Source organism: Equus przewalskii, chromosome 5 (assembly GCF_037783145.1).
Source record: "Equus przewalskii isolate Varuska chromosome 5, EquPr2, whole genome shotgun sequence".
NCBI classification, from domain to species: domain Eukaryota; kingdom Metazoa; phylum Chordata; class Mammalia; order Perissodactyla; family Equidae; genus Equus; species Equus przewalskii.
Genome location: NC_091835.1, coordinates 66523486 through 66536090, shown reverse-complemented (window position 1 = coordinate 66536090; position 12605 = coordinate 66523486). Strand labels below are relative to the sequence as shown.

Below are 12605 nucleotides of genomic sequence, written 5' to 3'. Positions count from 1 at the left end.
CCGCCCCTCACCCCTGCCAGCGATGACATGGCACACCTGCCCCCAACAAGCCACTTCTGTCACGTTTTCAGTCCCTGATCTGAGGATTAAAGTCCCTAGAAGGAGCTGCTTGTACCTGCTTGTCGAGCTCATAGAGGACTGGCTATGGGGTTGGTGCTAATCTGTAGATAAAATGTTTTTCCCTTTCCATTTCAGAGTCTTTTGGGTTGGACGTGTCTGTGAGACCTCACCGAAGGGCACCCCTGGACTCGACTTACCTGCCCCCTGCTCCTTCAGGTGCCTGTTCCCTCATCACCACAACCTCCCCGGCTTTCTGTTTTCCTGGGGCAGGGGTGGGCCTAGGAAGGTGATCCTACCCGGGCTCTGCAAAGGCAGGTCCTGTGTCAGCAGAATCCGCAGCAGCCTGGCAGCCCGCAGCTGAGACCCAGAGCCCTGCTGGAGTTGGGGTGGGAGCTCCGAGAAGAGCTCCAAGGGGAGGGCCTTGCTGACTCCCAGCCTGGGACCCCAGGGCACTGTCCAGCATCTTGATGTTTCCCGTCCACCACTCACCTCCCCTTTCTCTCTCCTGTTCTCCACAGTCTCTGCCTGTCATTCCTGGGACAGCCAACTCTCAGGCCACAGATGCCTGGGCCTCTTCTCCACCTCTGGACTCTAGTCTTGGGCCCTAGCTCCTTGGGAGCAGCAGATAACCCCATGTAGGGCTGAGTTTTCTCTCAGTTCCCCTGAAATGGTCCTGTTCACTGTGGACCTCTGGCTGCCGGGTCCAGCCTTCTGTTTGGCCTAAGCCCGTGCTCGGGCCCCCACTCCCGACCCCAAGAGCCTTCCTGACATCAAGGCAGAACCTCACCCCATTGCAGGAAGGCGCTGTTGCCTCGCTATGGTGTCGTGTTTTTCCAACACCGTTGTCTCAAAACATCTCCAATGAGCCCATGTGATGCTGAACACCCACTGGACTGATTTGACTGACATTCCCCCCACCCCCACATCTGATTTCTCTTTTTTCCACCAAATCCACCAGATGTTTGGTCGCACAGATGATACAGACTCTGTGGCAACATCATGATGACTAGGAGTTGCAACATCCCAGCCGACCTGGGGTTAAGCCACAGCCTCCCAGACAGTTTCTCCTATGGCCCCACAATAGTATTGGGCCTCTGGGATCCCTGCCCGCGTCTTGGATGTGTGCACCGCTCTAGAAGCCTGGCAGTCAGATGGGACTTGAGATAGGCCACGGGGACAATGCTGGCAAACCCACAGGCACTTTTTCTTTTCTTTTTAACTGTTTGAAAATTATAAAACGTTTTATATATACAGACAGGCAGATAAAACATAAAATAGTGTTTTAATAATGATAATGAGACTCCATATATCTACCACTCAAAGAAATAGAATATGGCTCTATGTTATGCCTCTGCACACCCCTGCCAATCTCATTCCCTGGAAGGTTTCTGTTCATTGTTCCTTTGTTCTTTTTTTTTCCCCAGGTGTTTCTCTCTCTGTGCATATGTGTACATATAAACATTATAGTTTAGCAAGTATCAGTCTGGCTATGATTGGGATGGACCCTAGTGCCACTATTGTTACATTAAAGTTCCCAGGAAAAGAAAAGCTGAGAGAGAAAGTCTGTCTGTGAGCAGAGTCCCCTCTACCCCTTTGGGACTGACAATATCTGTCCTAATCTGTCCCACCTCCTTCCTTTGGCTTGAAGCTCTGTGTGGGATTTTTTTTTAATTATTTGTTTTGTGCATTTTGGGATCGTGGTTGCTAGAAGTACCTCAGTGTTTGGGCTTCTTTGGCCTGGTTTGTAAAGAGAGTGATGATAACAGGACTCACCTCATTGGGGTGATAGGAAGATGAACTGAGATGAGATTCTACTCTGCTTTGATATGCAAAACCCTGGCTTCGAGGTCTTGGGGCTACTCATTGAAGAGAAGCTCAGAACATCCCCAAATCTATCTCTCTTGCTATGGGGTGGGAGGACATGGTGCCCCGGGATGGGCAGGAGTGGGTGCTCGTCCCTCATAACTGGCTTTCTTCTTTTTCTTCTGACCTGACGGACCTTCCTGTCCTGGGGCCAAGGAGCCCCTTAAACTTGTAATGACCCTTGTGAGGACTCAGATAAAACTGCGAGGCAGCAAGTTCTGACACTATTTGAGCGGCCCTGAGGAACCCCAGAAGCAGCTCTGAGCCTGACGGCGGTCGGGATCAGCGGTGGCGACTGAGGGCCCGATGGGCCTGATGGGAGGGTAAAGTCAGCTGCTCCCTGAGAAGGACTTCCTGAAGCTGTTACATTTTGTTCTCTCTCTGCTTCCCTTTCCTTAAGCGTGAAATCTATCTCTAGGTGATGATTGTGCCCGTTGACAAAACCACCTCTGAAAACAAAATCAGTTAATTGTGTATGACTCACATTACTCAGAAGGATGTGCAGGACAATGTGTTAAATTTGTATTGCAAAAAAAGAAGAGGGAAAATATTTTGATGAGCTTGATACCATGACAGCAGGGCCCAAAGCCTGTCAGTCCTGAGCCACGTGGCTGCGAGGAGCCACAACTGCAATGACAGATCTCATTCGGGCCTGTGATCTGTTCTTTTCCCCTTGCCCTCAAGAAAAGAGGGGCTGAGGGTTTCACTCTGCATGTGAGGCTATTGGAGGGCTCCCCCTTTTCTCTTGGGGGTGTTGCTGGACAAGATAGGGGTGTCTGAGCTGCTGCAGATCTGCTCCTGAGTGGTGTGTGAATGGTCTTTCGTGTAATCCTTCCTCACACCCAAGAAAGTAAAACGCCGTTGGTTCTTCAGTGGGGTACAGAGAGGCTGAACCTCACCTGAAGGAGCCGGCTCGTCTGCGGCAGATGCAGCCTTTGAACCCAGGCAGTTTGATTCCAAGCCAGGCTAAGAGCAGCTTCACCATAGTGCGCCCCACAGAGTCCCTTCAGCTGTGGGTAAGGGAGCTCTGCTTCTGCTCAGGGCCAGTGGAGTGTCAGGAGGGTGAGCTGGGGTACAGAGAGCCATGAAGTGAGGGCACCAAAGAAATCCTGCTCGGGCCTGGGCCCTGGGGAGCTGCCCAGCTTCACTGAACTCCCGGGAGATGCGGGTGGAGATGTGCAAAGGATGCCAGATGGCCCTGGCACTGACTCCAGCTCTGGCCATGACCTGCCTGCTGTCCTTGCAGGGATGGAGGCGATGGCAGCCAGCACTTCCCTGCCTGACCCTGGTGACTTTGACCGGAATGTGCCCCGGATCTGTGGGGTGTGCGGAGACCGAGCCACAGGCTTTCATTTCAACGCTATGACCTGCGAAGGCTGCAAAGGCTTCTTCAGGTGAGTCCTCCCCAAGGGCGAGGGGAAGGAGAGGAAACAAGGTTTTCCATAAAGAGGAGCCCTGCATTTTCCATGTCTCCTTCTTCACCATGCCCATGGAACATGCCAGCATGCTCACAGCCACTGGGAGCGACAGCGTCTTGGTGAGGGGTATCTTCTTTCTCCTCTCCCCTCAGCTCCAGCTGTGTCCTCTGACCTTCTCAGAAATTGCTTTTCTGACCTTGCTAGGTAGGTCCCCATCTTTCCATTACCCGTTTACCCACCGCCCCCTGCACGAACCCATGTGTCTGCCCTTCCGGAATAAACCTCCTAACCGGTTGATGATCGCAGCTTCCTGATCTAAGAGACAAGCATGTCCTTGGAGAAGCCCAAGAATTTGGCCTCAGAGCTTGCCCTCCCCTCCAGATCAAACCATTCCTTGGAACAAGGAAACCTGCATCCCTGGTTGGGCCTCCATCCTTGATCTGTGTGCGTGTCCTCACGCAGATTAGAAAGCCGACCTCAGAATCCTCAGGTGTGTCAGTAATGCACCAGCTTTCTGGTTGGTCAGGGCCAGTTTCTCTACCAGCTGCCTCTTCTCTTCTCCTGTGAGCCCAGCATTGCAAGTGCAAAGAGTATGGGAAAGAACTGGAAAGGCCAAATGAAGGATGTTCCCATCCAGAGTCAGGGAGGGAGGATGGGAAAGTGATAGATTGCAGGTTGGGATGGGAACCATGAGAAATTAGCATTTGGCATATATTGAAGAGACAGAGAAAGAGAGAAAGAGAAGCCTAGAAGAAGGCAGCCAAAAGAGAGCTTCTGTGTAATAGTCTTGATTGGAGGTGAGGAAAGGGAAGGACAGAACGTTAGCCATTAGAGACGAGAGAGAGAATCAAGTCCAGAACAAGGACACAAAGATGGGCCTGGTTCCCTGAACTGAAGGGCTCACCAGCTTTGAGGACAGAGCGAATCAGAGGCCTCAGGACTACCTCCCAGCTCAGGAACTCCCGGGTTCTATAAGGCAGGCTCCTGACGCACCTGCCCTCTGCCCCTGATGAGCAGGCCGGGGAGTTTCATTGCCCTGAGCGATCACTGAGTAGCAGGGCATCTGTGGATGCTGAATGCACATTTGGCCAGGCCCCAACTGCTTGCTTGGCTTCCTGGCAGACTGCTCCCCAGCTTGGGGAACCAGACCAGCAGCATCGCTGACTCTAGGTCCTGTTGCCACATCTCTCATTCCTCTGGCCTGAAGCCCACAGTTCCTTCAGGGTGGGCCTTCCAGAGCCCAAGCCCACCTTGGCCCTCTTCTGCCAGGGTCTGGGAATGGAGGAGCTGCCTTCTGAGTGATCATGGAGAAGGAGTCTGAGTGCACACATCAGGGCCTGCTTCCTCTCATCAAACCAATCCGAAAGGTGTGGGCTGTAGTGCTGGCTGTGTCATTAATTAACTGTATGTCGTTGCTCAAATCTCTTGACTTCTCTATGTTTCAGTTACCTCAACTAACCACATGGGTGTATTAATATATGGCCCTTCTAGAGTAGAGAGCTAATGTGAAGATTAATGAGATGACATATATAAAAGTGCTTTGAAAAACATAAAGCACAATGTAAATACATATTTTTGAGCTGAGCCTAATGGGTCAATACTGATGTCCTTAGTGGAACCCTGCCCTAATAAAATAAAGTCTCTCCGACCATTAACCCTCCTTTTGTTTTTTCTTTCACACGCACTCCCTCACCTGATTTTAATGAGCATCAATGATCCAGGCATTGGGCTAGGAGCTGACAATATGGAGACTCTCACCAAAGGTCGAGTCTCACCAATCTGCAACCCAAAGGTCTCCAACAGCTCTTGGGACTGGTTGGCTAGTTGATGGACCCCCATCCCTACATTCCCTCTCTTCCCAGGCATCTACCCCTGGGTTCAGCTCTGGGAGATGGGACCCTTATGTGGCTGCTTGTTCGATTAGGACGTATTGGAGGTCAGTTCCACATGAGAATAGCCTCAACACCTATGCACCTGTGCCTGCTGCCCTCGGACAAACCACTCGGCTCTGAATCCTTGGGAAGGGCATGTTAGGTATCTGGGTGGCAGGAATGGCATAGTTGCCATCTCTCACACTAGGTTTCCTCATGCTGTTGCTGGCTGATGGCCACAACCCTGCCTGCAAGGCCTCCCATTATGGGCACAGGTGCTTTTGTCTTGTTACCTTGTCCTCAGCCTGCCTTATGTCTTTACTGTCCCTGTCTTGATGACTGGGCCAGGCTGCACTTTCTGAAGAGCCAACATCCCTGTTGTTTTGGGGCTAGAATTTTGTCTGACACACACACAGTCGATCCTCATTATTCATGGATTCCATATTTGCAAATTTGCCCACTTGCTAAAATTTACTGTAATCCCCAAATCAATACTTGCAGCACTTTCATGATCATTCGTGGACATATGCAGAGTGGTGAAAAGTTGAGTCTCCTGATGCTCAAGCTGAGATCCAACCAGGTGACGTTCTGCCTTCTGTTTTAGCTCTCGTGCTATAAACAAGTGTCCTTTTTGCAGTCTATTTATAGCCACATTTTTTGCACTTTTATACTTTTTGATGAAGATCTCACTAAGATATCCCCACTCATAGTGCTGAAGTGCTGTCAAGTGTTCTTACAGGCAAGAAAGCTGCAATGTGCCCTCAGAGATAATATGTGTGTTAGGTAAGCTTTGTTCAGACGTGATCTGCAGTGCTCTTGGCCATGAATTCAGTGCTAGTGAATCAACACTATATATTAAGTAAGCTGTCTTTAAACAGAAAGCACACATGAAATAAGGTTATGTATTGATCACTTGATGAAAATGTGCCCAGAGGTTCACAGGAACCTGTGTATTTCCGCTGGGAGCAGTGGTTCAGAATTCACTAACTCAGTGTTCACAGTGACTTTCCAGAACATAACTCCCACAGATAACAAGAATGGACTGTATATATGTAATTTCTTTTCTCCTTTTACCCCCTCACCCTACTTCTCCTCTTTTGCTTCATCCAAATCTATTTGCTGTTTTTCCATTTTAGTTTAGTTCAAATAGTTGTTTGAGAATCCTGTTGTCACTACTATCTGTCTGTGAAATTCTGATCCCAAGAAGGAGGGTCTATGTTAGTGGTGGGTACCTTCTCTGTGTCAGGCACTGCATCCTTGGGAATGCAAAGATAAATGCAGCCAAGTCCTTGTTCTCAAGGAGTTCACTCAGCCCTTTCAGGCAGTTCTCAAGGAAAGAGCACCACTGTAGTGTTGGGTCACTGGTAATTTTCTAAGCCCTAGGGGCCAGTAATCCCATTTGACCATTTAGTGTTTGGTTGACTTCTAAGATAGTCAAATTAAACTGCTCTGGGAGCTAGTTGTGGTCATTCCTGGGGGGTCCAAGCCTCATAACCAAACCAAAGTGTGATTATGAAGGTTGGGCAGTGACCACAGTTCCATTGGCCTATGGTCAGGAATCAGAGACCACTGCTGACCAGTTCCTCCTGTAAGCTGTTTCATGTTGTTTCTGCTTCCTGCTCCTCTGGAATACTGGACATCCTCAGAGAAAGATGGTATTTCCAGTGTGAGTCAAAGGTGTCACGGGCAGGATTATAGATGGTATATGTCTTGGTTGTATGTTAATAACCATAGTGTAAGTAAGGCCAGAGGGGGCAAAGACGTAGGTCCACTACAACGTGTATGTATATATATCCACTATATATATCTGTAGTGGATGATCTATGGATGGGATAGATCTGTGGTCATGGATGGCTTTGTCCAGGCTCTCATACAAAAGGAAAGAAGTAAAGGACAGAGAAGAAATTCAGAGGGACCCTTTTGATGAAGAGAATGAAGCTTGTGGTGAAGTTTAAGAGGAGGTCCTGGAAGGCAGGGTTGAGAAACAGACCATTGTTGGCCTCTCCATCTTGTCTTCTCCCTCCCTGTTGATACCTCTTTAGTCAGGACACTGTGAAGCTCTGTGCTGCAAACACCAAGCTAACAAAGACAGTGTGGAGAAATGCTCTCTTGTCTGCTAGCCCCGAGGTTCTCAGGGACCTTGTTAATTATGGGTCTGGTGGAGTGTAGCAGGCAAAAAGCAGGCTGGTGAGGATCCAGGAACCTGAGGAATATTCTGCCTTTCAGGAAGTTCACCCAGCTGATATTTGTAGGAGCCATGATGTGAAGGGAAGCAGAGAAATGGGGCAGATGTCCAGCCACTGAAAACTCAAAATGCTTAAAGGCAATGGAGTAAATAGAGAGGAGGGAGGGAAGAGAGAGCGGCCACATGGGGCATTCTATGGGCACAAGTGAATGACTCACCAAGAAGTCAGCGTTGCCTGAGAGAACTTTGTCCAGGTCAGCTTGGCAGCTGGCCTCCCTCCACAACTGCTCAAGGATGTGAATGGAAGAGAATGAGGGAAGTTATCTGTGGATAGGCCAAGAGTAATGTTCGGAAGCTTGAGTAACAGAGGCCAGACTATTTGGAGAAGGAAGGCCACTGGAGTTGTCAAGAAAGGCAGCTGCAAGGATATGAGATCTTACATTTCTTGTTGGTCAGAGCTTTATTTCTTTGGGAACTCAGCACTCCCACAGGGCTCATTGGCATGAATTTACCCCCAGAACATCTTGGGGATCCTCCCTGTGCTTAGGCAGCATAGGGCCAGCAGAGAGGACGGCCAGCTGTTAGCCCACACTTCCAAACCACCCGTCTCAGAGACTGCCTCCTGCCCAGTGGCTTCTTTGTCCTACAGGAGCCCTTCAAACAGCTTTTGCTTCACGCTCTTGGACTTTTGGGGGCGTATTTTTGACTACTGCTCTGGCTCGGATTGAGATACAGTAGGTTCATGATGAGAACCATATGATGTGAGAATAACAGAGGCTTTGGAATCGAGCAGATCGTGCTTCTGATCCCAGCTTTCACACTTACGAGCTGTGTGACATGAAGCAAGTTATTTAACCTTCCTGTGCCTTTTCACATCACCTATGAAATAGGGATAATACCTATCCTGGAAGGTCGTTGAGAGCCTTGGAGATAGTATGTGAAGTACTAGTGTCGAAGGCTGTCAGTAAGTGGTAGCTATTATCATCATCACTTTGTTCTGTCTTCATTTCTGAGAACAGACAACGCTTTCCTCTCCTCTGTTGTGGAACCTGGAATGTGTGTGACTGTGATATGCCAGCAGGGGTCTCTGAGAAAAGGCCCCTGAGCAGAATGAGTTCAATATCAGATGTGAGAAAGGACGGGCCACACCAGGGGCTCTAATTGACCTTCACGTGGGTCAAGGGCTCCATGGGAACTGGCTGGAACTGAGCAATGGTCCCTGTAACTTGCGCAGGGGCTGTGGGTCTAGACCTCAGGAGCAACAATATGTGAAATAACAATGTTTGAGTCTCTTCTGCCCGCAGAGCCCTGTGCTGGGCACACAGTGGGCGGTGTAAGATGTGGTGTCTGCACCAGGGTCTCAGACTCTCCCTGGGAAGGTTAAATACTGCCTTCTCCAGCCGCCCTTTCTTTGCTCCCGCCCACGGCCTCTCCCTGCTAGCCTCTCTCCCTTCCTTTTATTTAGTGCTTACTTTGCGTCAAGTGCTGCCTTCTTTTTTTTAATCCTTACAACAACCCCCCTCTGTAGGGTTGCTTCCATTTCACAGATGTGGAAACTGATGGCATAAGGAGATGAAGTAACTGGCCCAACGTTGTGCGCTAGGATTTAAACCCAAACAGATCAATCAAACTAACTAAAGCCTGTATTTCATTTTTAATTTTTAAATAGTGTATAGTGGGTGGTGGATTTTTTTGTAAGTAATGCCTGTGTATGGTTTTTAAAAAGATGCAAACAGTTCAAAAGGGCATAGAAGTGAAAAGTAAGTCCCCTGCTCAAACCAAATCTCGGGGCCCTACCCCCTCCCCAGAAGCTGCCCCTGTTGCCAGCTCATTGTGTTTGCTTCTGGATTCTTTGTGTAAATTGTGGACGAGCGTTTGTGTGTATGTGCGCATGTGTGTACGTATACTGTCCACTCTGTCCTGCCTCTTGCTTCTGTCAACTAAAGAACATTTCTTCAAGTTTGTTCCCAGTTCAGCATTCTTGCTCTGTCCTTCTCACAGTAGCAGCGTTTGTTTGGGGGTCCTTACTGTGAATTAGCCAATAGCCTTCTGTTGACGGGGTTTAGGCTCCATCCTCTGCTTCTCCAGACGGTGCTGCAGGCACCACCCTGGTGCATGTGTCTGGGGGCCCATGGACTGGTCTACCCACAGGATGACTTCCTGGAAGTGGATTTACTGTGTTGAAGGCTCTGTACATTTTACACATTGATAGGTATTGCCAAGTTGCCCTCCAATAAAGAGGCCTGGGCTCCTTACCAGTGTTAACCTACCTTCCTTTAAAGTTGTTTTTTTTTCACCCCACCTGCTGAGATCCCCTTGATGCTGCCACGTACAAATGTGCTGCGTAGGTCCCACCCATCAGACCACATTGGTCTTTCACATCAGGGGTTGTGTCAGGCTCCTGCATCCGGACCAGACTCCGGGATTGCTGTGACACTCAGTGCTGCAGTGGAGACAAAGCCCAGAGCCGGTGCTTGGCCCCAGGCTTGGGTTTTATCCCATGTGTCTCTGCTGAAAGGGGTCACCTACTTAGAAGGACCCTGCTGTCCCAGGCGCTTGATGCTTTGTGAGCTGCTTGTCTCTCATGTTTTGATGAATTGGTCTCTGGCACGAGAATTGGTCAGTGTCCTCTCTCACCCCTGGCTTTCTAGAAACTGCGTCTATATTTAGCCTGGTTGCACCACCCCTACCCCCCTTCCTGAGCTGGAGTATAATTGCCAGCCCTCAGGCAATTGCCGTCAGGCAATGACAGGGCCCAGGCTCAGAGAGCAGCTGAGGCAACGGGCTGCCATGGAAACCCAAGGCTCTGGTTTCTCAAAACCAAACCAGCTCACAGGCAGTTGGTGTTGGGAAGAAGGCAGGACAGGATGCAGATCTTCAAGACAGAGCACGGAGCCAGAGCTGGCTAGTCTGGCTGCCCTGACTCCTTGTGGGCAGAAGCTGGATGACAGCCACACGTGTGGAAGTCTTAGAAGGCAGGGGAATGGGGAAGAACTGGGGCTCAGAGCCCACGGGACCTGTGGCCCAGCAAACAACTGTGCTGGGCTGTTCACACCTGAAAGGCAGCTGGGTCCGTCTCTTGGAGCTGACGAGGGAGCTTTCCATCCCCCAAATGCTGACCCCACAATCCAGAGCGTGACGACGCTGTCTGTGATGTGTGGTCTCCATCTTCACAGCTACAATTCCAGTGCCTTTCCTCTCCTTCTGTATTTAGTGGAGCCAGGGAAGAGCTAGCTCTCATATACATATGTATATATTTTTTTGCTGAGGAAGATTCACCCTGAGCTAACACCTGTGCCAATCTTCCTCTATTTGTATGTGGGTTGTTATCACAGCATGGCTGCTGACAAACGGTGTAGGTCTCCATCTGGGAACCTAACCCTGGGCTGCCAAAGTGGAGCATGCAGAAATTAACCATTAGGCCATGGGGCTGGCCCCTAATATTTTTTAATAATAATAATGTATTTAAGTTTATAGGCTGCTTTCTGCTTTGCTCAAATAGTGTGCGGACACGCCACGAGGTTGGCGGGCTTCCTTCCTTCTTTCCCTCCCTGCCTCCTCTTCCTTCCTTCCCTCTTTCTCCTCCTCCTCCGCCTTCCTCTCCATCTCTCCCCGCTCCTTGTCATCGTCTTGATCCTCCCTCTGCTCCTCCTCCTTTTTTCTCAATGCTCTTGGCCTTCATTCTACAGTTATAAAGCTGGACGCACAGACCCTGCCTCTCCCCCGCCCCCCCGGTATTTTCATTAACTCGGCTCTGCGTTCTTCTGGATTCCCACCCCAGCCTCATTAGAGTCCACTCCTGTTGTCAGGCGAAGTTGGGCTGAGCGACTGTCTCCAACTCTGCTGTGTGGGGAAGCCTGGGATTGGGCTTCAGATTTACAAATGAGAAAAATAAAAGAAAGATGGTGAAGTTCCAAAATCTCTTTCCAAGTAAGCTTGCCATTGGGCGAGGAGCCCACTGGTGAGAGTCAGTGGCAGCCCCCCCAGAGCCTGAGGAAGGAGAGGCGGCCTCAGAAGGATGCGGGCTGCCTCCCTTTGGGGACTGGGGAAGCTGTCAGCCTCCAGCACACAGCTGGCAAGAGGCTTTGGCTCATTGGTCTTGGGGGCCCCCCATTTGTCCTCCTCTTGGTGCCCATGGCCCTGGAGAATAGGTAGGTAGAGCTCTGAGCCAGACAAGACAGTGGTGGGAGAATAGAGCAGCCCCTCAGCCCCTGGGCAAGATGCCTGGTTGTAAAAAGAAAAAAAAAAAACAAAAAACTGGGAAATGAGAGTTTGCTCTGAATTAGAAACTTCTGGTCCTTGAGTCGGTTTAGAGAATTGTGGGCATTCTGGGGCACGAGCATTGGTGGTAATAGGTGGCGCCTCACGACGCACAAAGTGGAAAGGAGTGAAGAGGGAAACGAATCTCATGTCCTGGAATAGATAGATATGTCCCTTGGTGATGCTGGTATCTCATTTCTGGGTGGCCCTCAAAGTTCCCAAGGTACTTCCATATTCTCCTGTCCCTCCAGAAAGCTGCAATAGAGGTATAGAGGCTCAAGGAGAAAGGCTTCCTCTTTCCATAAAGGAAGGCAACAGCCTGATGTACAGTCTCTCCCTGGGGAGTCACTGCAGGGATGGGATGCAGCCCTCGGTGGACTGGACTTGGGGCTAGACCACCCCCCATAGCCCAGCACTACTCCATCCCGCACATGACCCCAGTCTGCTGGTGGATGCCCTTGGATGATGAGGTTGTAACAGGAGGGTACCAGAGCCAAGGTCCAAAGCCAACAGCAGCTACTTCCTGGACCACTGGGTCATCCTCTGCCTTGAGCTGTGCTCAAGGGCCAGCTGCCTGAAGCTGTTTGCCTGTGGGCTCAGCTTCACTGAGCATCTTGAGTTTCTGAGGATGGAACAGTCTGTTCAATCCAGGAAGCTAAAAGCTGAGCCTCAGATCCTTAACGATCCCAACCTGGGAGCCTTTACTTCTTGCTAAATCAACTCACTGATAAGTCTCTTCACTCAGCAGTCCCCTCTATAAAATGGGGGGCTGGGGGGTACACTAACAGTCTCTTAGGTCCCCTAAGAATCTTAGAGTCTGATTATCTGTGACTGCCAGCAGAGCCATTCCTCTGGTCTCTTCTTCCCTGTTCCCTGGGTTAAGTTGGTTTGGTCCCCGTCTGTCCATGTTGACTGGTGGGTGTGATTGTCCTAAACCAGTGTATGTTC

General features: G+C 50.0%; 1 protein-coding gene across 5 annotated transcripts in view; it reads left to right on the top strand.

The window, feature by feature from the left end:
* Positions 1-12605, top strand: part of VDR (vitamin D receptor) — a 53884-nt gene that overhangs the window by 19206 nt on the left and 22073 nt on the right. For 3 of the 5 annotated variants that reach the window (XM_008513612.2, XM_008513615.2, XM_070619519.1), the window contains 2 exons: positions 196-276; positions 3170-3317. In XM_008513612.2, the coding sequence (XP_008511834.1) occupies positions 3172-3317 (146 nt within the window). In that variant the 5' untranslated portion in view covers positions 196-276; positions 3170-3171. The remainder of the gene's footprint in view (positions 1-195; positions 277-3169; positions 3318-12605) is intronic. The other 2 variants (XM_008513613.2, XM_008513614.2) reach the window with 1 other exon arrangement.